This window comes from Hypomesus nipponensis, chromosome 14 (assembly GCF_054491055.1).
Source record: "Hypomesus nipponensis isolate SF chromosome 14, ASM5449105v1, whole genome shotgun sequence".
NCBI lineage: Eukaryota > Metazoa > Chordata > Actinopteri > Osmeriformes > Osmeridae > Hypomesus > Hypomesus nipponensis.
This window is the reverse complement of record NC_140374.1, coordinates 5,194,596-5,220,787: the sequence shown is the minus strand read 5'-3', so window position 1 is coordinate 5,220,787 and position 26,192 is coordinate 5,194,596. Positions and strand designations below refer to the sequence as shown.

The window sequence follows — 26,192 nt, the reverse complement described above, 5'->3', positions numbered from 1 at the left end:
TTCGGTCAAACACCTCATAATCACACCATTTTGTGTTCAGTGTTCATGGATCAAAGTTATTTTATTGAAAGTGAACCATGACACCCATAGGAAACTTTAATGATTGCATAATTATAAGGTCCCACGAGATCCCAATCAGATTAATCAAATTGTAATCAGTTAAGAGTTGAAGCAGCTGACCGATACCGTGGTTCTGAACTCGCTCCATGCGGAGATGTGTATCAAATTGCCTACTGAACTGTGAATCACGACTGTCAGGACATATCAAACAGCAAGCTACTTATTATGACTCAATACAAGAGCAGCACTGAATAACGGTGAAGATCTGGGAGCGTATAACGGTACACCGCCGCTAGAATGGTTGCTCGAGCATGCTCGCTCGTTCTCTCTGGTCTTGACGTCAGCGAGATTGTCTGAGCCGCTAGCAGCGCACTCTACCAACCGACCGTCCATTGTGAACAAGCTGAACGATGCGAGCGCTCGACACCTTCGCCGCCGCCCTATAGAGATCTGTGGACCGAGCGCCAAACGTAGCGACTGGGACAGCCGGACCGTGTGAACGCTAAATACGGAGACAATATTTGTTTTTAAACAAGTGTAAAACGTTGTCGTGTCGGGTTTTTAATGCTTTAGTTAGTCACCGACAGAGCGCGAGCGAGAGGGAGAAAGAGAGAGAGTGTGTCTAGAGAGACAGAGGGACAGGGAAGAAATCCTACCGAGGAAAAAGGGGTTGCTCGTGTTTTGCACTTCGCCTATTTTGGATACCAAGATAGCAAGTTGTGTAGCCATGGGATGTACATTGAGCGCAGAGGAGCGAGCGGCTTTGGACAGAAGCAAAGCAATCGAGAAAAACCTTAAAGAAGATGGACTCACTGCTGCAAAAGACGTGAAACTCCTCCTGCTTGGTAAGATGCTTATTAGACTGCGGCGCTGGCCTTTGAGGCTTCCCGGGGGTTGAGACATTCACTTAATTAGCCTTTAAAGTGTCATAATAAGGCTCCCTCTGTTACCTTTTCACGGTTGGAGCCACGTTCATGATGCAGGTTGATTCTTTACGGTATCTTTTTCTTTTCATCAGGGGCGGGGGAGTCAGGAAAGAGTACCATCGTCAAACAGATGAAGTAAGTAATAGTTGTACGCTCGGATGTGTGAACTGATTTCTGAACACATAAAGTCTAACGTAAACGCACACACACAAACACACTAACTCACAGAGGCTTGTCAAGTGGCGTCCTCGGTCCGCCATATTTTCAGGGAGTTACAAGCTACCTTTGAAGTCGTAGGCTGCAGACAAACTCATTGAAACTAGAAGTGATGCGGGTTGGTTTGCGAGGAAGTGCACAGATGTTAAAAGAAAAAGGCGCAAAATTGCCAATGAGAACTTTTTTTAAAGATTCAAACATGGAATTTGAAGTCTTGTAGAACCATTTCTCAAGAGGGGTTAGGGTGTTTTAACTCGGCTAAATGCATTTTATTTCACAGCTTTCGTTGTAGCTACTCTAACATGCTATCGAGCCTATGGTGCTTGCATTTACACCTGCCGCAGGTTTTAGCTCCTGTTTCCTCGGTATAGCCTATTGCTTTAGAGGCTTTTTATAATTGTATTATACAGTCCAATGAAGAACATCTTAGTGCAAGAAAACTCACTGGAGTCTTTTGTTCCACAACCAATGGTTTCATCAACCTTCTTTGTTATATTTCTCACTGCTGTGTTGAATATAGGCTAGCCTACACTACATAAGCAATAGCCCAAACGATTAATAATTTAATGTATTCACATATGATCCTTTATCTGTCTTCTTTGTAAAATGTGTGTGAAGCGGACAGTTAACTCACTCCAACTTGTTCACACGGCCATCTTTACAAGACTATCCTACTTGTCTTAGCCAACACCCTTTATCTGCCAATTCGTCAGTTTGACGTCTTTGGAGCCAATCATTTAGTCAGATCAGGCACCGGAGGTGGTTGGGCTAAACTATGATGATAGATAGCCCAGGGGGATGTCATTGAAGTCTGCTATAATCCGTTGCTTACAAGCTAATTAAATGTCGGGCTTCTTGTGTGATTTCTGATGGTCAATACGCTGTATGTGGTATATTTGTTTCGATTGTAAAACGCTCAGTTCAGTGATCATGCTGGTGGATTGTTTGCTGGACTTAAAGAGACCGATGTTTTAATTCATATCATAATTAGGAGAGGAATGCTTAATCTCTTCTCATGATGTGTAGGCACCTGTCATTTGTCGAGTTTTTCTCACGTCGCTTAAACTAACGGAGTCGGAGCCTACTATCCGTTATGATTCACTTACGCTCTGGTGTTGCAACTGTGTAACCACCAAATAATGGACAGTTGATTACATAATTTCAGACGCTTTCGCTGGTGGACAGCGCCCAGAAGAATCTGTGGCAACTCGTTTCTTTTCGGTCTTTTTCGAGCCTCTCCGTCCGTAGACTCAAAGCTCTACAGTACCTTCGAACAAGAGTGGAAATCCTGGTGCGGATTTTCACAGCTCCGTAGCTATCTGGGGCGTGTACCCCGGACCGATGCTTTGTGTGTAGACAAACGCTACGCGTCCTTTGATTCGACAAGAATCTTAGATAGGAGTGTCACTTTGGTCATGTTGAGAAACGCTCTGTACGGTCTGTTTTTATAGCTTGGATGGTTATTCTGGGGTTCCCTTCCATATTGACCATTAATGATAGGAGATATCGTGTATATTTAGTCTTTGAAATGTAACTGCTCTGAGTATATTTGGACAGTGCTGAGTTTGTATGAGAAGTTGGAAGACAAGTGTGTCAGCTATTTTTGATGTACGGAAGAGACAGGCCTATTCAATGGTATCCCATAAAACTCTATGTGTTTGTGGATTTAATTAAAACTTCTAAACTGTTTGTGTGCGTGCGCATGTGTTTTTGCAGTGTTTTAGGTGTTTGACGTTTGAATACCTATCTCTGTAAAACGTGAGATACTTCCCAGTGTGCCCTTGTGGCCTGTGTATGTATTAGGGAAAGTGAGACGGGCAAACACCAAAAGGATCACTCAGAAAAAGAGCATAGAGAATGAGATGTGCTTTGTTCCTGCCGTTTTTCATTAACCCAATCCGTTCACACGCACACACACACACACACACACACACACATACCCATACCGGGTACTGCAGCTTAGTAGGTCAGTGTGAGGTGAAGACTGAGGTCGATCTGGATCTCTCTCACTCTTTCATTTCTCTCTCTCTTTCTCTCTCTCATCTCTCTCTCTCTCTCTCTCTCATCTCTCTCTCTCTCTTTCCTTCTCTTGTCATTGCTGTCAATTTTTTGTCTTCCTTTCGGCCTTTCTGTCTGTATATATTTGTGTGTGTGTGTGTGTTAGCGGGGCTGCCTAGCCACCCTCGATGACATGATTGGAGGAGACCGAGCGCAGAGAGAACAAACACTGGCCGTACGGTGTGGCTGCACTGGTTCTCAGAGCTGTGTGTGTGTCCCAGAGAGAGAGAGAGAGAGAGAGAGAGGGAGAGAGGGAGAGAGGGAGAGAGAGAGAGGGGGGGGAGAGAGAGAGAGAGAGAGAGGGAGAGAGAGAGAGAAAGGGGGAGAGAGAGGGGGGGAGAGAGAGCGAGAGAGAGAGAGAGAGAGAGGGAGAGAGAGAGGGAGAGAGGGAGAGAAGGAGAGAAGGAGAGAGGGAGAGGGAGAGAGGGAGAGGGAGAGGGAGAGGGAGAGGGAGAGGGAGAGGGAGAGGGGGAGAGGGAGAGAGAGAGAGAGAGAGGGAGAGAGGGAGAGAGGGAGAGAGGGAGAGGGGGAGAGGGGGAGAGGGGGAGAGAGCCATACAGTTCTGGACTGTTCCCATTGCCGACCAGTCCTGGCATGGCCTGTCTCCCAGTAGCACCCTCCCCCACCCTGGCCTCCCTCTATACCTAACCACCCACCCAGCCATCTCCAGAATGGAGGGTGATTAGGGTCTGAGTTGGGGCTAGGGGGTGAGGGAAGAATGGGGGGCTAGTTATGGTTAGAGCTGGACAAAGGAGGGGGCATGGAGGAGGAGGGGGTGTGGAGGGGGGTCGGTTTAGTTTTGGGGGGTACAATGGATGGGTGGCATGCTACAGTAGCTCGAAACATTATCATTGGTTGTTAGCTCTTCTCATATTCTGCTTAAACCTACTTGTTGTAGCCAACACCCTTTATCTGCCGAATCCTCAGTTTGCCTTCTCTACAGCCAATCATTCAGTCAGATCAGACACCGGAGGTGGTTTGGCCAAACTATGATGATAGATAGCCCAGGGGCTGTCATTGAAGGTTGATATAATCCGTTGCTTACAAGCAAATTAAATGTCGGGCTTGCTGTGGGAATTCTGCTGGTCACCACATGCAGCATAACTTTGCTTCGGTTGCAGAATGCTCAGTTTAGATATAGTGACCAAGATAAACGAAGATACGCTTGTATGTGTTGACAGCCACCTACTGGCTGAGGTCTCAAAAGCGGGACTGGGGTCAGTTCAACATCCGTTTCTTTTTTTTGTTCAATACTTTAGTGGCCTTTTTCAGCTTTGTTTATATTGAAAGAGACAGGAAAGGCAGGGAGGGGGAGGGGATGGCATGCAACAAATGGCCTGGGCTTGGACTCGAACCCTGGCCCCTGTGTCAAGGCCTCCTCTTTAGCAGTACACACTCCTACCCGGTGAGCCACTGGGGGTCCCGAACTTTTGCGTTCTATAACGATACAGAAGCACATGCAAATCCCACGGGTTAAAGAGCAGCATGCATACAGCAGACACATGAGTATGATAGACAGACCACTGTGTGTTCTGTCTGACCCCAGTCCTCCAGTCCCCCAGTCCCCCTGTCCTCCAGTCCCCCAGTCCTCCAGTCCTCCAGTCCTCCAGTCCCCAGTCCCCTGTCCTCCAGTCCCCCAGTCCTCCAGTCCTCCCAGTCCTCCCAGTCCTCCCAGTCCTCCAGTCCCCAGTCCCCCAGTCCCCCAGTCCTCCAGTCCTCCAGTCCTCCAGTCCTCCAGTCCCCCAGTCCCCCAGTCCCCCAGTCCCCCAGTCCCCCAGTCCCCCAGTCCTCCAGTCCTCCAGTCCCCCAGTCCCCCAGTCCCCCAGTCCCCCAGTCCCCCAGTCCTCCAGTCCTCCAGTCCCCCAGTCCCCCAGTCCTCCAGTCCTCCAGTCCCCCAGTCCCCCAGTCCTCCAGTCCTCCAGTCCTCCAGTCCTCCAGTCCCCCAGTCCCCCAGTCCCCCAGTCCTCCAGTCCTCCAGTCCCCAGTCCCCCAGTCCTCCAGTCCCCCAGTCCCCCAGTCCCCCAGTCCTCCAGTCCCCCAGTCCCCCAGTCCTCCAGTCCCCCAGTCCGCCAGTCCTCCAGTCCCCCTGTCCTCCAGTCCTCCAGTCCTCCAGTCCCCCAGTCCTCCAGTCTCTACCTGCCGTCTGACTGTCTGTCACTCATTAACTTCCATCTGGAACCTTCTGTCTTTCTCTCTCTCTGTTTCCCTCCCTCGCTGTTTCTGTCTGTCTGTCTGTCTGTCTGTCTCTCTCTCTCTCTCTCTCTCTCTCTCTCTCTCTCTCTCTCTCTCTCTCTCTTTCTCTTTCTCTTTCTCTGTCTTTCTCTATCCCTGTCTCTCTCTCCATTTACTCCAGTCTCTTACAGCTCAGTTCCCAGCGTGTGAATCTATCCAACCCTTGGCCCAACTCTGTTCAGCTCAGCTCAGAGGGGAGGAGTGGAGAGTAGAGTGTGTGTGTGTGTGTGTGTGGGAGCAGAGACTGAGGGAGCAGGGATAGGCTGTGTGTACGTGTGCGTGTTGGGGGTGCTGCAAAGGACTGACTGCTGCCTCTGCTACTAGGTTGTCTGTCGGGGACTATTAGAATCTATTAAAGCTTAAGAGGCATGTGTGATATTCTTCTGGTACTCTTCCTCTCTCACTCTCGCCCCTCCTCCCTGCTACTCCTGTTTCTCCTCCTCCCTGCTACTCCTGTTTCTCCTCCTCCCTGCCACTCCTGTTTCTCCTCCTCCCTGCCTCTCCTGTTTCTCCTCCTCCCTGCCTCTCCTGTTTCTCCTCCTCCCTGCCTCTCCTGTTTCTCCTCCTCCCTGCCTCTCCTGTTTCTCCTCCTCCCTGCCACTCCTGTTTCTCCTCCTCCCTGCCTCTCCTGTTTCTCCTCCTCTCTGCCTCTCCTGTTTCTCCTCCTCCCTGCCTCTCCTGTTTCTCCTCCTCCCTGCCACTCCTGTTTCTCCTCCTCCCTGCCTCTCCTGTTTCTCCTCCTCCCTGCCTCTCCTGTTTCTCCTCCCTGCCACTCCTGTTTCTCCTCCTCCCTGCCATGCTTCTGCTGTCTCTTCCATGTTTACACTCCAGGCTTGTGTGTGTGTGTGGTCCATGTGCGGGTCAGGTCCGTGCTGAGGAACAAAGGGCTGTTGTCTGAGGGAGGTGTGTGTGTTGGGCCAGGCAGCAGACCTCAGGTCAGGTCTTAAACACAGCCAGACAAAGGAGCCTTGTTGCTGGGCCACTCTCTCAGCTGCTCCCAGATCAGCTGATGCGGAGCGTGCCTCTGTTATGTCTGCCTTCCTAACATGGCTCAGACATGGAAAAAAAGCTCAAACACAGCACTCTGGCACTGTCAGACCCGCATCCAGCGCGCATGAGGACTAGAGGTGTGTGCGTGCTGCAAAGATCGATGCAATGATTGGAGGAGGTTTTGTTTGGGTGTTAACCTCTGATGTCACACTAAACCTTACCTTAGAGGTGATAAATTCACCTTTGCCTGTCTGGGGGAGGGAGGGGGAAGGAGGTGGAAGTGTAGCAGCACTCCTCCTTCTCCTCCTCTGTAGAACGTTGTTCCGGAACATGACATCAATCTACTAGAGAGATGAGTTTTATTCGCTGATACAAGTCGACGACACATTTGATGACTGCACAGGAAACACGGAGGGAGGGAGGGAGGGAGGGAGGAGAGCATTTAAGAAGACATGAGGCTTGTGTACAGGGAGGGTTGAAGGAGGAGAGAAAGGGGCCGGGTGCAGCGAGGAGGAGGAGGAGAGCGCGGTGAGAGATGACTGATACCGAAAGCCTTTCACAGTGACAGCCCTTACACAACCTGAACCTAATAACACAGGTGAGCTCTGCTCTGTTTGGTCCCACCTGTTATTACTGACCCTGTTCGCACGGCACAGGGTCACTCCTGCCTGCCTGGCCAGGCTTGGTTTGACCAGACGAGAGCTTTGTATACCACACAGTAGCGACCACCGCTGAATGTCAAAGCTTTCCCTTTTGTCCGTGTGTCGACAGCTCGTGTGAGTTGACATTTAAATAAGGGTTTAGACGTCGTTATTGCGAGGCAGCGCGAGCAGGAAGCCGGCGGCGGAGGAGACGGGGCAGGTCACTGTGTGGGCCAGAACACCACAGGAAGGAGGGACACTGTAATGAGGATGGTCCGGATGCAAGGCTGAGCTGTTATTATGCTGCAGATCTGAGGGATTCAGAGAGCGTCGTGCGCCTGTGTGTGTGTGCTCGTGGGGGTGTGTGTGTGTGTGCTCGTGGGTGTGTGTGTGTGTGCGCTTGCACCTGAGTGTGTGTGTGTCTGAGTGCATGTGACAGCAACAGCAACATTCATCAGATCAGTGCCACCCTCTTCTGTACCCAGCTGGCACACAGCAGCTAGAGGAGTGACAGTCAGTAATCTGACTGGCACCATCGAGATGGGCTGTGCGGAGGGAGAGAGGGAGGGAGGGAGGGTGGGTGGGTGGGATTAGGGTTGGGTACCGAAACCCGGTTCCTATGCAACCTGTAGGAATCGGACCGGATTAGAACGCAAATTTTGGTTCATCATTTTGGTTCCACTTAATGTGTTGACAGAAATATTTTTCCTCTGTCGCTCCGAAACGGATGTAAAAAAAATCCCACACTCCTGGGATGGTTGGGTGGGTTGGGGGGGTATCTTTCACATTGGTTAGTATCTGTATAGCACATCCATACTATGTATACATTTGGTCCAATATGTGCTGTAGAAAATGCTACATGGTTTAATGGAAAATCAATAAAAATTGAAAAAAAAACAACTAAAAAAACACTTTCTCTGTAGTTTACTGTTAGCTAGCTACCGTAAATGTAGGCTGCTTTTAAAATTACGTTTTCCCTCAGACGTTTCCTTTTACGTCCGTTTTCCAAAATGGATGTAAAAGCATATTAACCATTCACTTCACGTGATCACTAGTATACATATTACACTTGCTCTGTTTGTCTATCGTTAGCTAGCTAGCTTTTAGTGCATTTAAAATGCCTAAAGCGAAGCGGTCAAAAGTGTGGCTGTATTTCCCACCCAAAGATTCCGACATCGCAAAACGCAACAAGTGTTTCAAAACGATCAAGTGCAAAGGAGGAAGCACGTCAAATTTTTTGCGGCGACAGTCAGGAGAGGTGTCATATCACGCCAGAGAAGGCAAATATGGTAATTTTTCGGCGAAATAACCGCTAGAGTCCCCTAGGTGGGATAGAGGGATGGAGGGATGGTGGGAGATGGGGTTAAGGAAGGAGAGGGAGGAGGGTTGGAGAGGGAGGAGGGTTGGAGAGGGCGAGAGTTGACGCGTGTGAGAGAGCTGGGGGAGAGGGGGATGAGAGCACAGGGAGGAGAAGGTGTTGGCCGGGTCTGGGATGAGAGCACAGGGAGGAGAAGGTGTTGGCCGGGTCTGGGATGAGAGCACAGGGAGGAGAAGGTGTTGGCCATGTCTGTGCTTGACCTCCAGGGTGTGAGGGAGAGATTGTCGCTAGCGGAAGCAACAGCTGATGCTTGGGAGACCAGCGCTTCTCTGATTGCCGAGGTTATTAATAGCCACACACCCAGTACACACACACACACACACACACGTACATACACACACACACAGCGGGGTAAATTAGGTAGCTGTGTAATGCAGGCGATGACAGCGTCAGCACTTGAGGGGCCTCAGACAGGACAAAGAGGTTGGTCATCGTCAGCACGGACAACAGCGGTCAGTGGTCAGTTACAGGAGAGGCTGACACACCAGGCCTGGGACCATGCTATGGAGGGGAGGGACCAGGTCTGGGACCATGGAGGGGAGAGACCAGGTCTGGGACCATGCTATGGAGGGGAGAGACCAGGTCTGGGACCATGGAGGGGAGAGACCAGGTCTGGGACCATGCTATGGAGGGGAGGGACCAGGTCTGGGACCATGTTATGGAGGGGAGAGACCAGGCCTGGGACCATGCTATGGAGGGGAGAGACCAGGTCTGGGACCATGTTATGGAGGGGAGAGACCAGGTCTGGGACCATGCTATGGAGGGGAGAGACCAGGTCTGGGACCATGGAGGGGAGAGACCAGGTCTGGGACCATGCTATGGAGGGGAGAGACCAGGTCTGGGACCATGCTATGGAGGGGAGGGACCAGGTCTGGGACCATGCTATGGAGGGGAGGTGGTTAATATCTGCAGTCGAAAACAAAGTACTTAGTACCCAAAACATATTTAGGCCACGATGGAGGGAAGTAACCTCGAGATGTAAACAGTCAGATGGATTCCTTATCCAGTTTCTTGATGCCCAGATTCATGCATGGGACATACAGTATCCATCTTGGGAGCAGCTCTAGAAAGGCTAAAGTTAGATACCTGACTGACAAGACTGTCAGGCTAGCTACATTCCTAAATGCCATATTCTAAAACTGGTTGTTCCCATCCTTGATTGTGATTGGCTATATCGCGATCCATGCCGTTGTAAAATCCAGCATAACCTCACAGGTTGTCTTCATAACATTCTTTAACATTCCATATTACTACGCATCGAATATTTCAAATAAAAAAAGACGGCAAAGGTGTCCATCTGGCTGTTGCGTGCCAACAATTTATGTAGGAACTATACTTTGTAGTGGCGGAGGAATGACGGTTTATTATTAAACTATTTTGTTTTATAATTGTTTTTATTAATGAAACCACATCAAATATTTGTAGTAACAGTTTTAGAAAAGCAATAAGCCCCGCGAGTCTGTGTTTTGTGCTGATTGTAGAACAGGTAAGGGGGTTTCCGGCACTCCGCTTCGCGTCGTGCCTAACAACTCCCCTTACCTGTTCTAAAATCAGCGCAAACACGGCCTCTTGGGGCTTGTTGCTTAAGCAGTCTCTGGGCTAAAGAGCAAAGAAATCACATCATTTCCGAACTCCAACTGGGAAGTTTATTGAAAAAATACATTACCTTAAGCTTATGCCAATAGAATGGGGGGTATTGTTGGTGAATATCAGGGCAAGATTAAATAAAGCACTGGTAACACAAAGGTAAAGCTATGAATTCACAATTATATTGTGCTTGTGAATTCTTTTACTGACTCAATAAAGTTCTAAAGAGATCCTCTCCACAGATGGTCACAGGTGGTTGAAGGTTCACTGTTGGTGAGTGAGTGTGTGTTTGGGTCTGTGTGTATTTGAGTATGTGTGTGTGCCAATAGACAGGTCTACAAGACTTCTCTGACTTTCTACTTACTCAAGCCACAAAGCAATGTGTGTGTAATGTGTGTATGATGTGTACAGGTTTCTCTCTCTCTCACACGCACACACACACACACACACACACACACACACACACACACACACACACACACACACACACACACACACACACACACACACACACACCTGACAGAAGGAGGAGAGGCAGTAATGAGAAAATGTTCTCATGCATGAAGAGCCCAGAACCTTTGAACCACAGATGATCATTGGATTCAAAGGCTTTTTACCCAGTATGTTCCTTTCTCTCTCTCTCCTTCCTTTCCTCTCTCTTTCTCTCAACCTGTCTCTCTTTCCCTCACCCACTCTCATCTTTTCTCTTCCCTCTCCCTTTCCTACTTTGTTTCTTTCTTAATGACTGTTCTGTATCTCTTCCTGTCTCTCAGACCCACCCACACTCTGCAGGCCTGTCCCCTTCTCTCCCTCTCCCCTTCTCTCCCCTTCTCTCCCTTTCTCTCCCTCTCCCCTTCTCTCCCTCTCCCCTTCTCTCCCTCTCCCCTTCTCTCCTTCTCTCCCTCTCCCCTTCTCTCCCTCTCCCCTTCTCTCCCTCTCCCCTTCTCTCCCTCTCCCCTTCTCTCCCTTTCTCCTTCTCTCCCTTTCTCCTTCTCTCCCTCTCCCCTTCTCTTCCTCTCTCCTTTTCTCCCTCTCTCCTTCTCTCTCTCTTGCTCTCGTCTGCTAGTTAATGAGGGTGCCAGTATTAACTTTGAGGGAAGGCCAGGCGGAAAGACAGTAATAATGATCTGAGCTCTCCTGTGGTGTTTCACCCACACACACACTGACTATATGGTGCAGCTCCAGGAAACAAAGAGGAAACTAGACATTTTTAGTCCTGTTTAAGCAGACACACCCTTCCACCATGACTACAGTATACTGCTGCTGATTACCGTTGTTACCATGACTACAGTATACTGCTGCGGTCTACCTTTGTTACCATGACTACAGTATACTGCTGATGGCTCTCTACCATTGTTACTATGACTACAGTATACCGCTACTGTCTCTACCACAGTTACCATGACGACAGTATTCTTCTACTGTTTCTACCATCTTTACCATGACTACAGCATACTGCTACTGTCTCTACCATCATTACCATGACGACACCATACTGCCTCTGTCTTTACCATTGTTACCACCGTGACTTTGACGGCACCTGAACACCTTTTGAATATGATCAATACACCTGACACCTGAGAAGGAGAAAGGAACACACACACATACACTTAGGACTGTCAGTGTTGCTGTCAAACTCCATCTGCTGTGGCTGAAGCAGTGAGTGGGTGACCTGATCTGCTTGTGGCTTCAGTGGCCTCCATCTGTTCATCCCCGGTGTGTAGAGACTTCCTGTAGAACGCAGTGCTCCAGTCCTGTTCATCCCCGGTGGGTAGAGACTTCCTGCAGAACGCAGGGCTCCAGTCCTGTTCATCCCCGGTGGGTAGAGACTTCCTGTAGAACGCAGGGCTCCAGTCCTGTTCATCCCCGGTGGGTAGAGACTTCCTGTAGAACGCAGGGCTCCAGTCCTGTTCATCCCCGGTGGGTAGAGACTCCCTGCAGAACGCAGGGCCTCTCTGGCCAGACGTCAGGGTAGCGGCTGCAGTGTGGTGCAGGCAGGACACCACAAGGCCCTCTCATTCTGAGGAGCTCAGCTGGTCCACACGCTGTCTGGCTCACAGAGAGTGTGGAGTGTGCCCAACATCTACCTCCCACCAGCGAGCACACACAAACACACACATACCACGTTGCCCAGTCTGTGCTGCACTGTTTATTATACTACTAGATAAACCTGTCATGTCATGGTGGCATGGTAATTACTGGATGAGAGAGTGAAAGAGAGAGATAGGGAGAGAGATACACACACACAGAGAGAGAGGGACATACAGAGAGAGAGGGAGAGCCCCTTCTTTATGTGAAAGATGAATTATTAAGGGGTTGAACCATCTAAATCTTGGTGGGCAGAGTAGAGCTATTTTACCACGGAGATGACACAGAGATAGACCGAAGCTGGGCAGAGAGAGAGAGAGAGAGAGAGAGAATAGGTGTGTGTGTGTGTGTGTCAAAGCTAAAGTGAGGGAGGTTGTATCCCACTACCATATTAATGCACCTGTCTGCCTTACAGCAAGACTGTTGAGCTGTAGCCAACCCATTAATAAACACTCTCACACACACATGCACACATACATTCAAACACACTCTCTCACATACACACACAAATACAATGGACATTGCAGGTTAAGACTTGCCAGAAGGCTGATGAGAAGCAGATGCTGAAACGAAGGTGTGGTGCTATAAAGAGAGAGAGACATAGAGAAGATGTGGTGCTATAAAGAGAGAGAGAGACAGAGAGAAGGTGTGGTGCTATAAAGAGAGAGAGACATAGAGAAGATGTGGTGCTATAAAGAGAGAGAGAGAGACATAGAGAAGATGTGGTGCTATAAAGAGAGAGAGACATAGAGATGTGGTGTTATAAAGAGAGAGAGACATAGAGAAGATGTGGTGCTATAAAGAGAGAGAGACATAGAGAAGATGTGGTGTTATAAAGAGAGAGAGAGACATAGACAAGCTTTGTGGGGGAAAGCTGGGGGCTGGGGGGGGGGAGAAAGAGAATGACGGACAGTCTCTCTTACACCCCAAGGCTTAGGTCTCTTTCTTCCTCTCTTCCTCTCCCTCTCTCTCTCTCGTCTCTCTCTTTATCTTAGTCTCGCCTTCTTTATCTCTTAGTCCTCTTGTTCACCCTTCTCACAGTCGTTCTTTTAAACACTTGGTATGCTAGAGTGAACACACACACACACATTTTCCAGTTAAGAAACACTGAAAAGATTACAAGCTAAAAGAGTGGTAGAGTGTAGTTGCTGTGGGTCCAGGCCCGAGTGTGTGTGTGTATGTGTGTGAGAGAGTGTGTGGGTGTATGTGTGTGAGACAGTGTGTGTGTGAGACAGTGTGTGTGTGAGACAGTGTGTGTGTGTGAGACAGTGTGTGTGTGTGTGAGACAGTGTGTGTGTGAGACAGTGTGTGTGTGAGACAGTGTGTGTGTGTGAGACAGTGTGTGTGTGTGAGACAGTGTATGAGTGTTTGATGGAGCACAACCTCAACATCTGGACTGCTCTAATGTCGGCAGACTCATTCTTCCAGCATGCCAGTGTGTGCAGCCTACAGGCACCTACAGTACTGGGCCATGCATGGGGTGTCATGTACTGTACAATCCAGTCTAATGACTGTGTGTGTGTGTGTTTTAATCTACAAGCCAGTCCAGTGTGTGTGTGTGTGTGTGTGTGTGTGTGTGTGTGTGTGTGTTTCGAGGTACATGCCGGTCTGGCACGCGTGTGTTTTTTACTGCATTGCGTTAACGTGCGTGTTTGCCGTGTGTTCAGGATCATCCACGAGGACGGTTTCTCGGGCGATGATGTGAAGCAGTACAAGCCCGTGGTCTACAGCAACACCATCCAGTCCCTGGCGGCCATCGTCCGTGCCATGGACACCTTGGGCCTGGAGTACGGCAACAAGGAGTGCAAGGTCAGTAGCACACACACTCTGCACATCAACACACACACACACACACACTCTGAATGTAAACACGAGTGTATGCCACACACACATGGCGGGATTGAAACCGATCCCATTGCATTGGTTTCTGCTGCTGATTGTGATGTTGGTGGTGATGATGATGTGATGAGGGTGATGATTGTGATGGTGATGATAAGACGATTGATGAGGATCGTAATGGTGGTGATGATGATGATGGTGGTGTTGAGGATGATGGTGTTGATGAGGATGGCGATGATAAATGGGTGATGAGGGAGATGGATGGTGGTGTTAAGGATGATGATGGGGGTGTTGAGGATGATAAGAAGGATGATGATGATGATGGCGATGATGATGACTTCAGAAGGTGGTTTAGGAGGAGTGATACCGTGGCTGTATGACCCCTGGCTGAGGACAGGGGTGGAACATGTGACACCAGCTGCTCAGATTCGGTGTCACAATCTGTCCCCACCGGGTGTCCTGTACCGCCACCAAAACAGGATACGCATCACTGACACTGACCTTTACAGGAAGTCCTCTGTTTTTTTATCCAAAGCTATAGATACTCCAAGAAGAGATGGACTATTGATCAAGAGTGTGTGTGTGTGTGTGTCAATCTGATGTGATCTGCGATCGGTGTGGTCCTCAAACCTGCAAATACTTTCATCAGAGATACTGACCCATGTTTCTGACGGAAGGAGAGATTGTAGACATGACGCCGTCATTTCCTCAGAATTACGTGTGTGTGTGTGTCTGTCTCTGCGTGTGTGCGTCTGTGTGTAACCTTTGTAATCATTTCGAGTCGGGTCATACGGGTTCAGTGTCCTTCAGCACAAAGAGAGAGAAAGAGAGGGATAGAGAAATAGCTTCGTTTGAGTAAGACGGAGATTAGAGGAGAGGAGTGTGAGAGAGTGAGATGGAACAGAGAGAGGGTGTAAGTGAGAGAATGGAGAGAGGCCAGCTGCTGTGTGGAATAGCTGTTTAGACAAGTCTCCTTTCCCCCTCCCTCCCTCCCTCCCTCCCTCCCTCCCTCCCTCCCTCCCTCCCTCCCTCCCTCCCTCCCTCCCTCCCTCCCTCCCTCCCTCCCTCCCTCCCTCCCTCCCTCCCTCCCTCCCTCCCTCCCTCCCTCTCTCTCTCTCTCTCTCTCTCTCTCTCTCTCTCTCTCTCTCTCTCTCTCTGTCCATCTGGCTCACACCTCTTTAATCTGAGGTGTGAAGCTTTTATTGGATCTGTTCAACAGTCCCTGCAACACACTCTGCCCCCCCTCTCTTTTTTCCTCTATGTCTCTCCCTCTCTCATCTGTAATCTATTTGATTAAATCATCTATTAAATGAGCAGTCTTTCTCTGTCTGTTCTACTGTATCTATATCTCTCTGCCACTGTACTCAGGAGACAGGTATAGCACACTGGGAGAGTGTATGACGTAGATCAATAGGTTGGAGGTTTAAATCGCCCTTGTTCATTGTTTTGGATGGAAGAGTATGCTCAATCAATGAATTATTTAGTAAATGTCCCTCCTCCACTCTCAGACTACTTTTCCTTTTGTACCTCTCTATTCCTGTCATGATGAGAACTCTCTCATCCTCTTCCCCCCCCCCCCACCACCCTCCCTTTTTTCACTGTACTTGCCAGTTGCCATGACTACCCAGTGTTGTGCCTTCCTCTCAACACATACCGCAGGTGTCCAAGGGCAAAGTCGCACACACACACACACACACACGTGCACACACACGTGCACACACACACTTTTTATAGCGCTAGAAGAGTTGACACATTTTTCTTAATGGGAAAATCCAACCCATTTAAATTGCTTGTGTGTTTGTACCCTGACAGCAGTCCATGGACCTAACTGAATCCTTATCTCAGGTAAACAACACGGCAGGGTAATACGAGGGAGAGAGGTCTGCTGCCAGGGAGGTGGAAGAGGGAGAGACGGACAGAGGAGAGAGAAAAAATCATGTAGGGTGCTATATATTGGCCAAACAACCAAAACGAATTCCCCTATGGTTTAAAGGAAGATGGGAAACTGAACAATGTATCAGCATGAATCAAATAATGTCAATACAAGTATGATTCCAGTTATTTGACTCTAGGGGTTGAATCAGAGCAAGAATGGTCAAAGTAAGGTTAAAATAAAATACGCATTTAATAACATTGCAAATGAGTGAAATCAATTACAAGGTAAACATGTTTTCAAAATGAAGGCTTTAAATATTGCCTACTCTACCATGATCATTGTGAATCAGAGAGAAAGCAAGAGTAGGACAGTAGAAAAAGGGAGAACTGAGGAGAAGGTCTCAGGACATAAAGAATCCACAGAACAATGTATTACAATTCCCTTTATACACAAGACCAACCAATCTGACCAAATCTTGAATGGGGTGTGAGAGCCATCAAGTTGAGACCGTCCAGGAACTCCAGACTTTAGCATATGAGAGGTGGGGGCAGGTTTGACACCCAGCCTTACAATAATAAAAGGAAGGAAGGACAGAAGTGTGTTGTCCTCGTGATCAGCATGTGTACAGGTGTATGTGATTGTGTGTGTGTGTGTGCGTGTGTGCGTGTGAAGGACGATGGGCGTTTGTGTGTGACGACGCCCCACTGCTGATAACATTGCATCTCCTCATTAGGTGCAGCTACCACTGAGACGGGACACACACACTCTCTCACACACACACACACACACACACACAGATACGATGTCCCTCCTGGCTGCTGCTGTCCCTCTCTTCCTGCTGTTCCAATTAGCCTGGGTGGGCCATACATCACTGTCCTCTGACACTGCATGTGTTGTCCTGTGTTTGGGTGTTTTCAGGTTATTCTGAAGTGCTTGTGATGCTTTGAAGTGTATGTGTGTGTGTGTGTGTGTGTGTGTCAGTGTTTGTTTTGGGGTGATATGGCAGTATGGATTCCCCGGCCAGGTGATGAAGGTCACATTAGAGTTGGAAGCCCTCTACATTTAACACCACTTCCTCCTGCCTGAAGCTTCAACGCAGTCCTTTGATGTGTGTGTGTGTGTGTGTTTGTTTGAAGTGTGTGTGTGTCTCTCCTGTCATCTGGGGAACCTGCTGAGATGAGCACCTTTCATCTCCCCTCTCTCCTCTCCTTTTCTCTTCTCTCCTCACTCCTCTCCCTTCATCGCTTCTCTCCTTTACCCTTTCCTCCTCTCCTCTCCTGTCCTCTCCTCTCATCTCCTCCCTTTTGGTCTCTTCTCCTCTCCTCCTTTCTCCTGTCACAGAACCCAACGTCTACTAGGGTGTTCCTCTGTATCTATGTGAGAGAGGCAAAGAGAGAGAGATGGAGAGAGGGGGTAGGAGAGAGACGGGGAACTGGGGGGCTGACTGCTGTCAGATTGACTAACACCTGTTCCTTCCACCAGAATTGAAATATGAGCTGTATCTTAGCAACTGTGACAGTGTGGTGAATTCCCTGAAGGATGGAGTAAACCTCATCGGATCACAGTGTTAGTGTTGTGGACATTTGTGAGTTGTAGTCGTGGAGTAACCGTGGGTGGGGGTTGTGTAAGTGTGTAGATTTGCACATACAAACACACACTCCAGTACTGTCTGCAACAATATGAATGTAATGATGAATGCCCGGTCCTATATAGCTTCAGATGCGAATGAGAGGATATGTTCAAGGGACAGGAGCTGAGGTGAGGAAGTCCAGTTCCTGGCTGGTTGGAGGGGTGAAGAAGTCCGAGGTTGGAGGGAAAGGAGCTGAGGTTGGATGCATTTAGAGACAGGACCAAGGCAGGATTAGTCCTGGATTAACACGTGATTAAAGTCCAGTTAATTGATATAGAATTTTATAACAAACCAGTGGAGCTTCACACCGTCTCTCGTACATTTACATTTAGCAGACGCTCTTATCCAGAGCGACTTACAGTAAGTACATTCTCCCCGGTGAAGTGCCTTGCCCACAACGTCATGTGCACTGGCCGGGAATTGAATTTGCAACCTTCAGATTACTAGCCCGATGCTCTACCCGCTTAACCACCTAACTCCCCACTTTCACATGCAGGCACACACACATACACACATAGACACACGCAAATCCTGTAAAGCTCTGTACTCTGGAAGAGTTCTTCTGGTCTTCCAAGACGGCTGCTCTTATCCTATTAGCCACAGATTAATCCATTTATGTGTGAATATGGACGGCGGGAGGGAGGGACCTGAGCTCTCTGATCAAGACAAATGGGTCAGACCATTCCTGATATGTTGTGAGTTTGTTTTGGTGGAGAATTGTTGATTGACGATTGCAATATAAGTGTCAACAAGAATCATGTGATTGTCTTGAGTTGTAGTGAGGTTTACCCGTATAAGCTGTGATTGGTTGAGTAATCAGCAGGCCAGTAGGTGTGTCACTACGTTATATGGCTTAGAAGTCCTGCAGGATTGTAGTCCAGAGTGGGCTGGGCTGGGTTGGGTTGGGCTGGGCTAGTCTAGGCTGTGCTGTAATGGGCTGTACTGTGCTAGTCTGGGCTGGTCTAGGCTGGGAAAGGATACCCCTCTGACAGTAGTGGGCTAGGCTATGCTAAGCTAGGCTAGGCTAACCCTCTGGGCTAGGTAAACTAGAGACTAGGGGTTCTGGCCCCCCCCCCAGCAGCCTGACGGCCCTGCTGCTACCAGCTCTGTGCCAGTCGTGCCTGGCCGGTGCCAGCGCTGATTGGAGGAGCAGGAATAAAGAGATCAGAGGAATAAGCAGCATCACAGCCAGATGGCAAGCTGGACAACACACACGCACACACACATACAAACACACACACAAGCATACAAACACACATACACATATACATGCATTAATCACCTCTCACCACCTTTGCTGTGTGTGTGTTTGACTGTGTGTACGTGGCTAGTTTAGAAAGAGTGTTCAACTCTGTAGATACATAGTGCATCAGATGGAGGCAGGAAGGGATAGATGAGAATAGGGAGGGAAAGAGAGAGGGAGGGAGGCAAGGGAAGTGAAGGGAGGGAGGGAGGTAGAGAGGAGGGAGGGAAGGAGGGAGGGAGGGAAGGAGGAGGAGAAGGAGAGATGAGAATAGGGAGGAAAACAGGGAAGGAGGAAAGGAAAGAAGGAAGGAAGGAAGGAAGGAAAGAAAGGGGGAGAGATGGGAGGAGGAGAGGTACAAACCTGAGAGGACAGTTATTTTCACAGCTGTAGAACCCAGCACCCTCCCTCCCCCATCCACACGCCCCTCCTCTCCATCACCCAGGCAACCTCCACCCTTGGGTTACCTCCAGCCCTGCAGGCCAATCAGACGGCAGCAGGTGATTAACTAGCGGGTTGAGGGGTTTATAGGTGGTGGGCCGCAGCTCAAAATCGTGCATTTGAACGATCCCTGGTGATGGAGGAGCTGGATTTTTCTGTATCGCTTTAAAACTTTTCTACAACCCTTAAAAAAATGTGTTGGCATGTCCAGTTCTTGCACATTTTTCAAGGAACAAACACTTTGTTTCTTTATCGACACAGGCATGTTTTCTGGACAACTATGGTTTGCATCAAATAAGAGTTCATATCCATGACACCTTCATAAAATCCACCAATCGTATACTCTTCAAGGCGAGTAAAGTAGGAAGTAAACATTGACAGGTGCATTTTGGTGAGCCGGTATATTGTCAGTGGTCGACTGGGCTTCAAAGTATGAAAAAAAGTACAGCAAATGGCTAATTCAGGTATTCTCTAAAGAAACATTGCAACATTCCACTTAAACAAGCATATTTGTTATATTATTGCACTGCTATTAGTCATCAGAGCAAGTTAACAGTTAAGTGATAATGACATTTGCAGAACATTTTCAAATAAATGTACAGTATTGTTTTATGTGCGTGTTGCCTAAACATATAATAATGACATGAGTCAATGACATACGTAATTATAATTAGCCAAGAGTAGGTAACACTTATCAATACATATTGACATCTCTGCACACTTGGAAACCGAACCTCATTAGCATAATACACGCATGTGCACAATTAATTGTATTGCTAGTAGTGTATTCAAGGCCACAAGTAAATTTAGTTGCAATCATGCTGTATGCATGGAGGTAGCAAACCAAAAGATGTAATCTAACCATTTACTGAAGCTAGTTGGTCCAAGTTTGTCCAATTGCAACATTTTGACAACAAGGAAAGCATTCTTGCAGAAATAGCAGTAGAAAGATTCAACTTAAATTTAGCACCTGAGAACCATATGCTAGGTAATGCTGGATTTCACAGGGGTGTCACAGTAACTTCACCAACACAACAAATATAGCTAAAGCACGTAAGAGTGAAAATGGAGAAGGATTTCTGTATGGCAAGAGGTACAGTGGGGTCAGTGTATACAAATAACCTACTGCAAAATCAATGTTGCTGTTACAATCTAAGTGCACCACATTTGATTTGAAAATTAGTTGACAGACATTGCATGCTTATGAAAAGCACAGACAGGACGGGCAGGGCAGAGGAGAGGATGGGCAGGACAAAGAAGACCTATAATCTGATGTGGAATACCACGCCCCTCTAGTCGTCCGAGTGTCTGCTCCCATGTTCTTTGTACAATAAAGGCTATAGAGTGAAGAGATTAAAAAACATAATCTTTAGATGTTTAAGGACAGAGAAAGAAAGACGATGACGAAGTTTGAAGGTCGGGAAATAACTTTTAGAGCAGACCGGGACCTATTGCTCGTTTGACACAGCTTAGTCTCCCATCTCCAGCCAGCTCAGTCTACCATCTCCAGCCAGCTCAGTCTACCATCTCCAGCCAGCTCAGTCTACCATCTCCAGCCAGCTCAGTCTACCATCTCCAGCCAGCTCAGTCTACCATCTCCAGCCAGCTCAGTCTACCATCTCCAGCCAGCTCAGTCTACCATCTCCAGCCAGCTCAGTCTACCATCTCCAGTCAGCTCAGTCTACCATCTCCAGCCAGCTCAGTCTACCATCTCCAGCCAGCTCAGTCTACCATCTCCAGTCAGCTCAGTCTACCATCTCCAGCCAGCTCAGTCTACCATCTCCAGCCAGCTCAGTCTACCATCTCCAGCCAGCTCAGTCTACCATCTCCAGCCAGCTCAGTCTACCATCTCCAGCCAGCTCAGTCTACCATCTCCAGTCAGCTCAGTCTACCATCTCCAGCCAGCTCAGTCTACCATCTCCAGCCAGCTCAGTCTACCATCTCCAGCCAGCTCAGTCTACCATCTCCAGCCAGCTCAGTCTACCATCTCCAGCCAGCTCAGTCTACCATCTCCAGCCAGCTCAGTCTACCATCTCCAGCCAGCTCAGTCTACCATCTCCAGTCAGCTCAGTCTACCATCTCCAGCCAGCTCAGTCTACCATCTCCAGCCAGCTCAGTCTACCATCTCCAGTCAGCTCAGTCTACCATCTCCAGCCAGCTCAGTCTACCATCTCCAGCCAGCTCAGTCTACCATCTCCAGCCAGCTCAGTCTACCATCTCCAGCCAGCTCAGTCTACCATCTCCAGCCAGCTCAGTCTACCATCTCCAGTCAGCTCAGTCTACCATCTCCAGCCAGCTCAGTCTACCATCTCCAGCCAGCTCAGTCTACCATCTCCAGCCAGCTCAGTCTACCATCTCCAGCCAGCTCAGTGTCCCTTTACCAGCCAGCTCAGTCTACCATCTCCAGTCAGCTCAGGGTTCCTTTACCAGCCAGCTCAGTCTACCATCTCCAGCCAGCTCAGTCTACCATCTCCAGCCAGCTCAGTCTACCATCTCCAGCCAGCTCAATGTCCCTTTACCAGCCAGCTCAGTCTACCATCTCCAGCCAGCTCAGTCTACCATCTCCAGCCAGCTCAGTCTACCATCTCCAGTCAGCTCAGTCTACCATCTCCAGCCAGCTCAGTCTACCATCTCCAGCCAGCTCAGTCTACCATCTCCAGCCAGCTCAGTCTACCATCCCCAGCCAGCTCAGTCTACCATCTCCAGTCAGCTCAGTCTACCATCTCCAGCCAGCTCAGTCTACTATCTCCAGTCAGCTCAGTGTCCCTTTACCAGCCAGCTCAGTCTACCATCTCCAGTCAGCTCAGGGTTCCTTTACCAGCCAGCTCAGTCTACCATCTCCAGCCAGCTCAGTCTACCATCTCCAGCCAGCTCAGTCTACCATCTCCAGCCAGCTCAATGTCCCTTTACCAGCCAGCTCAGTCTACAGTACACTCAACAAGAGGTAGACACAAGACAGCTTACACCCTCTACCTGGAACACATTATAGCATCAGATGTTTAAAAACAGTCCAACTCAGATGTTGTGTATCACTTTTTACAGGGTTTTTGGGGATCACTTACATTTACATTTAGTCACTTTGCAGACGCTCTTATCCAGCGCGATTTACAGAAAGTACAGGCAGGCAAGTAGGGTGAAGTGTCTTTCCCAAGGACACAACATCAAACTGGCAACCTTTAGATTACTAGCCCGATTCCCTAACCGCTCAGCCACCTGACCTGACCTGACCTGACACTTGCAAGGGCTACCCGATTAAAGGTCAGCCATTGTCGATTATAAGTCTCCACTAAACACAAGAGGAAGAGCCAAGACTACATAAAAACTTTCAACATGCTACATATTATGGTATTCGTTGTATAAAAACGTCTCAATAATGTTCTCATATTTCTTTGTGTTTTTGGGCTACCCTGAGCTCAGCCGGCTAAATCTCCAGGTCAGTGAGTGCCCAACAGTTTTAATCACCGCCACTGATTTAAAAAATGAAGAAAATAAGGTAAATTAAAGATCGACAGTGACATGGAAAGCAAGTATTTAATTAAAGCTCACCGAACTACCATTGTGGTGCTGAGACTTGTAGGCTTACTTGGCTAGCTACTTGACACATGGTCACCTAGGTTGTTTTTACTATCAGCTGATCCTGTTACGAACCATTCGATTAGCTAACAAGATAATACACCAGTTCTGGTTGGTTGGAGAGCTACGTAGTTGAGACGATTGCCTGATAAAGTTGCTAACTTTGAAGTAAGCTACAGAAACAATTTGCAAGAACTGGATGTGCCAACAAACGAGAGAGAGAGAGAGAGAGAGAGAGAGAGAGAGAGAGAGAGAGAGAGAGAGAGAGAGAGAGAGAGAGAGAGAGAGAGAGAGAGAGAGAGAGAGAGAGAGAGAGAGAGAGAGAGAGAGAGCGAGAGAGAGAGAGAGCGAGAGAGAGAGAGAGAGAGAGAGAGAGAGAGAGAGCGAGAGAGAGAGAGAGCGAGAGAGCGAGAGAGCGAGAGAGCGAGAGAGCGAGAGAGCGAGAGAGCGAGAGAGCGAGAGAGCGAGAGAGCGAGCAGCAGGGAGACCAGTCTTGAGTCTCCTCTGCAGCCCATGTGGAACACTGATGTCCGCTGACATCTCTGCCTGTGCTTCAGGCTCTGTGAGATCCCTAGCAGGTTGGGAATGTTGGGTCTGCGTAGCGTGTGTGTCAGCAGGCTGCCTGCATGAGTGTGTGTCTGTGAGTGTGTGTCTATACGAGTGTGTGTCTGTGAGTGTGTGCTTGTGGCCCTGTTCAAAAGTAGCTGTCCAGTCATCCAGTAAGCAGGGCTCCCTGAGGGTACAGAGGAGAGTTGATGTGGAGTGTGTGTGTGTGTGTGTGTGCGTGGAGGAGAGCTGATGTGATTCTCTCTGACTTGTTTTTAGGATTACTCTCTGTAGCCATCCCAGCATGCTCTATGTATTCTCTGCCAAGAGCAATGCCGGTATCATATGACCAACATATAAACACCTCTCTCTCTTGCTCTCTCTTTCTCTCTATCACCCTCTATATATCTCAAACAATCTCTCCCTCCCTCTCCCTCCCTCTCTCTCCCTCTCTCTCCCTCTCTCTCCCTCTCTCTCCCTCTCCCTTTCTCTCTCTCTCCCTCACACACACACTCACCAGACCCAACCACAACAGCCAACTCAGGCATTCCTGGTAGAGAAAACGGAGCCAGTGGGCCATACTGCTGTCACTGCTGGTTACACAGGAAGCCAATCAAAAGTTGTGGAAATAGCCTGAGTTAACACATGAGGGCCAGGATTGGCTGGGGACAGAGGAAAGGAGAAACAGTGTTGAGGCTGGCTGTTCCCAGGTGTGTGTGTGTGTGTGTGTGTGTGCGTGTAGGACAATGGCATCTGTGTGTGTATTCCCAGGTGTGTGTGTGTTTGTGTGTGTGTGTTCCCAGGTGTGTGTGTGTGTTTGTGTGTGTGTGTTCCCAGGTGTGTGTGTGTGTGTGTGTTCCCAGGTGTGTGTGTGTGTTCCCAGGTGTGTGGGTGTGTTTGTGTGGGTGTGTTCCCAGGTGTGTGTGTGTTTGTTCCCAGGTGTGTGTGTGATGCCCCGCAGCCGAAACACTCCCATCATTAGGTGCAGCTACCACTGTCTGATTACTGCGTGATTACCGTTCTGTTTGGACATGGGATTCTTGCTCTGTGTGACTCGGTGTGATGTTAGCAGAGGTGATGTAAAGCAGCAAAGAGGGGGGTGTTGGGTCCTGACAGGGTGGTGATGCTGCTAGCAGGAGAGACTGACAGACACCCTGCTAGCAGGAGAGACTGACAGACCCTGCTAGCAGGAGAGACTGACAGACCCTGCTAGCAGGAGAGACTGACAGACCCTGCTAGCAGGAGAGACTGACAGACCCTGCTAGCAGGGGAGACTGACAGACCCTGCTAGCAGGAGAGACTGACAGACCCTGCTAGCAGGAGAGACTGACAGACCCTGCTAGCAGGAGAGACTGACAGACACCCTTCTAGCAGGGGAGACTGACAGACACCCTGCTAACAGGAGAGACTGACAGACACCCTGCTAGCAGGAGAGACTGACAGACACCCTGCTAGCAGGAGAGACTGACAGACACCCTGCTAGCAGGAGAGACTGACAGACACCCTTCTAGCAGGGGAGACTGACAGACCCTGTGTCCTCTACTCTGCTATCTTCTATCTTTCCTCACCTCCTCCTTACCTTACCTCACCCCACCCCTCCACTCTCCTTCTCTTCTCCCATTACCTTTCCTCTCCTCTAATCTCCACTTTTCCCCTCTCCTGCCCTCCTCCTCTCCTCTCTTCTCCTCTCCTTTGTTTACACAATTAATGATGTTCTTGCCCTTATACGGTACGGTATTGAGCTCCCTTAGCAGTAGCAGAGGCAGGGGGGAGCCTAGAGGAGGGACACAGGTTCTTACAGATGGCTCGTAATGTTTGTACATGTGCGTGTGAAGGGGCAGGGGAGGGGGTTGGAAGGAGGGGACAGTTGGGTGTGTGTTGGGCTTTGTTCTGACTGGGTCGGTGGCCGGAGGATCCACTAGAGTTGTTGAAATATGCTGACAGTCCCAACCTCTCTATGCTGGTCCATTTCCTTGTTTACACTCTTGTCTGCAGGTTCTAGGCTGTGTGTTTGTGTGTTTGAGTGTGTGTTAAAAGCTGTGCGTGTGTGTGTGTTTGAGTGTGTATGTGTGTCTCTGGGGTTCAGTCTTTCAACTCAGAGAGGATTTATCACCACAGCTTCCAGAGCAAGCAGGAGAGTGGCTGATCAAGTTAGCCTTGGGTGGAGCTGTCATCCTTCCAGAGCAGGGTATGGGGAAGGAGGGACGGGGAGGGAGGGATGGGGAGGGAGGGAGGGAGGAGGAGGTTGAGGTTAAGGAGAGGACTGAAAAGAAGAGAAAATTAGGACAGAAGAATGGAAAGGAGGGAGGGAGGGAGCGAGGGAGCGAGGGAGGGAGGGACATAGAGAGGAATGGGGAGACGAGTGTATGTGTGTATATAAACTGTACATGTGGCTTGTATGTCTGTGTACGTGTGTGGATTTGTAGCTGGCGTGTATAGCTTGTGTGTGTGTAGCGTGTGTGTGTGTGGCGTGTGTGTGTAGCGTGTGCGTGTCTAGCTTGTGTTTGTGTAGCATGTGTGTGTAGCGTGTGTGTGTGTGTGTGTGTGGGGTGTGTGTGTCTAGCTTGTGTGTGTGGTGTGTGTGTGTGTAGCGTGTGTAGTGTGTGTGTGTGTGTAGCTTGTATAAAAGTGTGACTCCCTAGTGGACAGTCCCAGCTGCCAGCAGTGAGACTGAACACTGGCAGGGTTCTCCCCAGGGAGCCTCCGATGAGAACCCAGTTTTGTTCTTCATATTCCTGTTTTCTTGTGTTCCTGTGTGCTTCTCCTGTGTGTTCCCTCTTTGTGGTCCTCCTGGGTGTTCCTGTATGTTCCTTTTGGGTTCCTGTGTGCTCCTCCTGGGTGTTCCTCTGTGATCCTGTGTGTTCCTGC

General features: G+C 49.1%; 1 protein-coding gene across 3 annotated transcripts in view; it reads left to right on the top strand.

Moving 5' to 3' along the window:
- Positions 1–431: 431 nt before the first annotated feature.
- gnao1a (guanine nucleotide binding protein (G protein), alpha activating activity polypeptide O, a) overlaps positions 432–26,192 on the top strand; it is a 66,168-nt gene continuing 40,407 nt past the window's right edge. The window contains exons 1-3 of one of the 3 annotated variants that reach the window (XM_084671326.1): positions 432–905; positions 1,079–1,121; positions 13,844–13,985. In XM_084671326.1, coding sequence (XP_084527452.1) covers positions 788–905; positions 1,079–1,121; positions 13,844–13,985 — 303 coding nt within the window. In that variant the 5' untranslated portion in view covers positions 432–787. The remainder of the gene's footprint in view (positions 906–1,078; positions 1,122–13,843; positions 13,986–26,192) is intronic. The other 2 variants (XM_084671327.1, XM_084671325.1) reach the window with 2 other exon arrangements.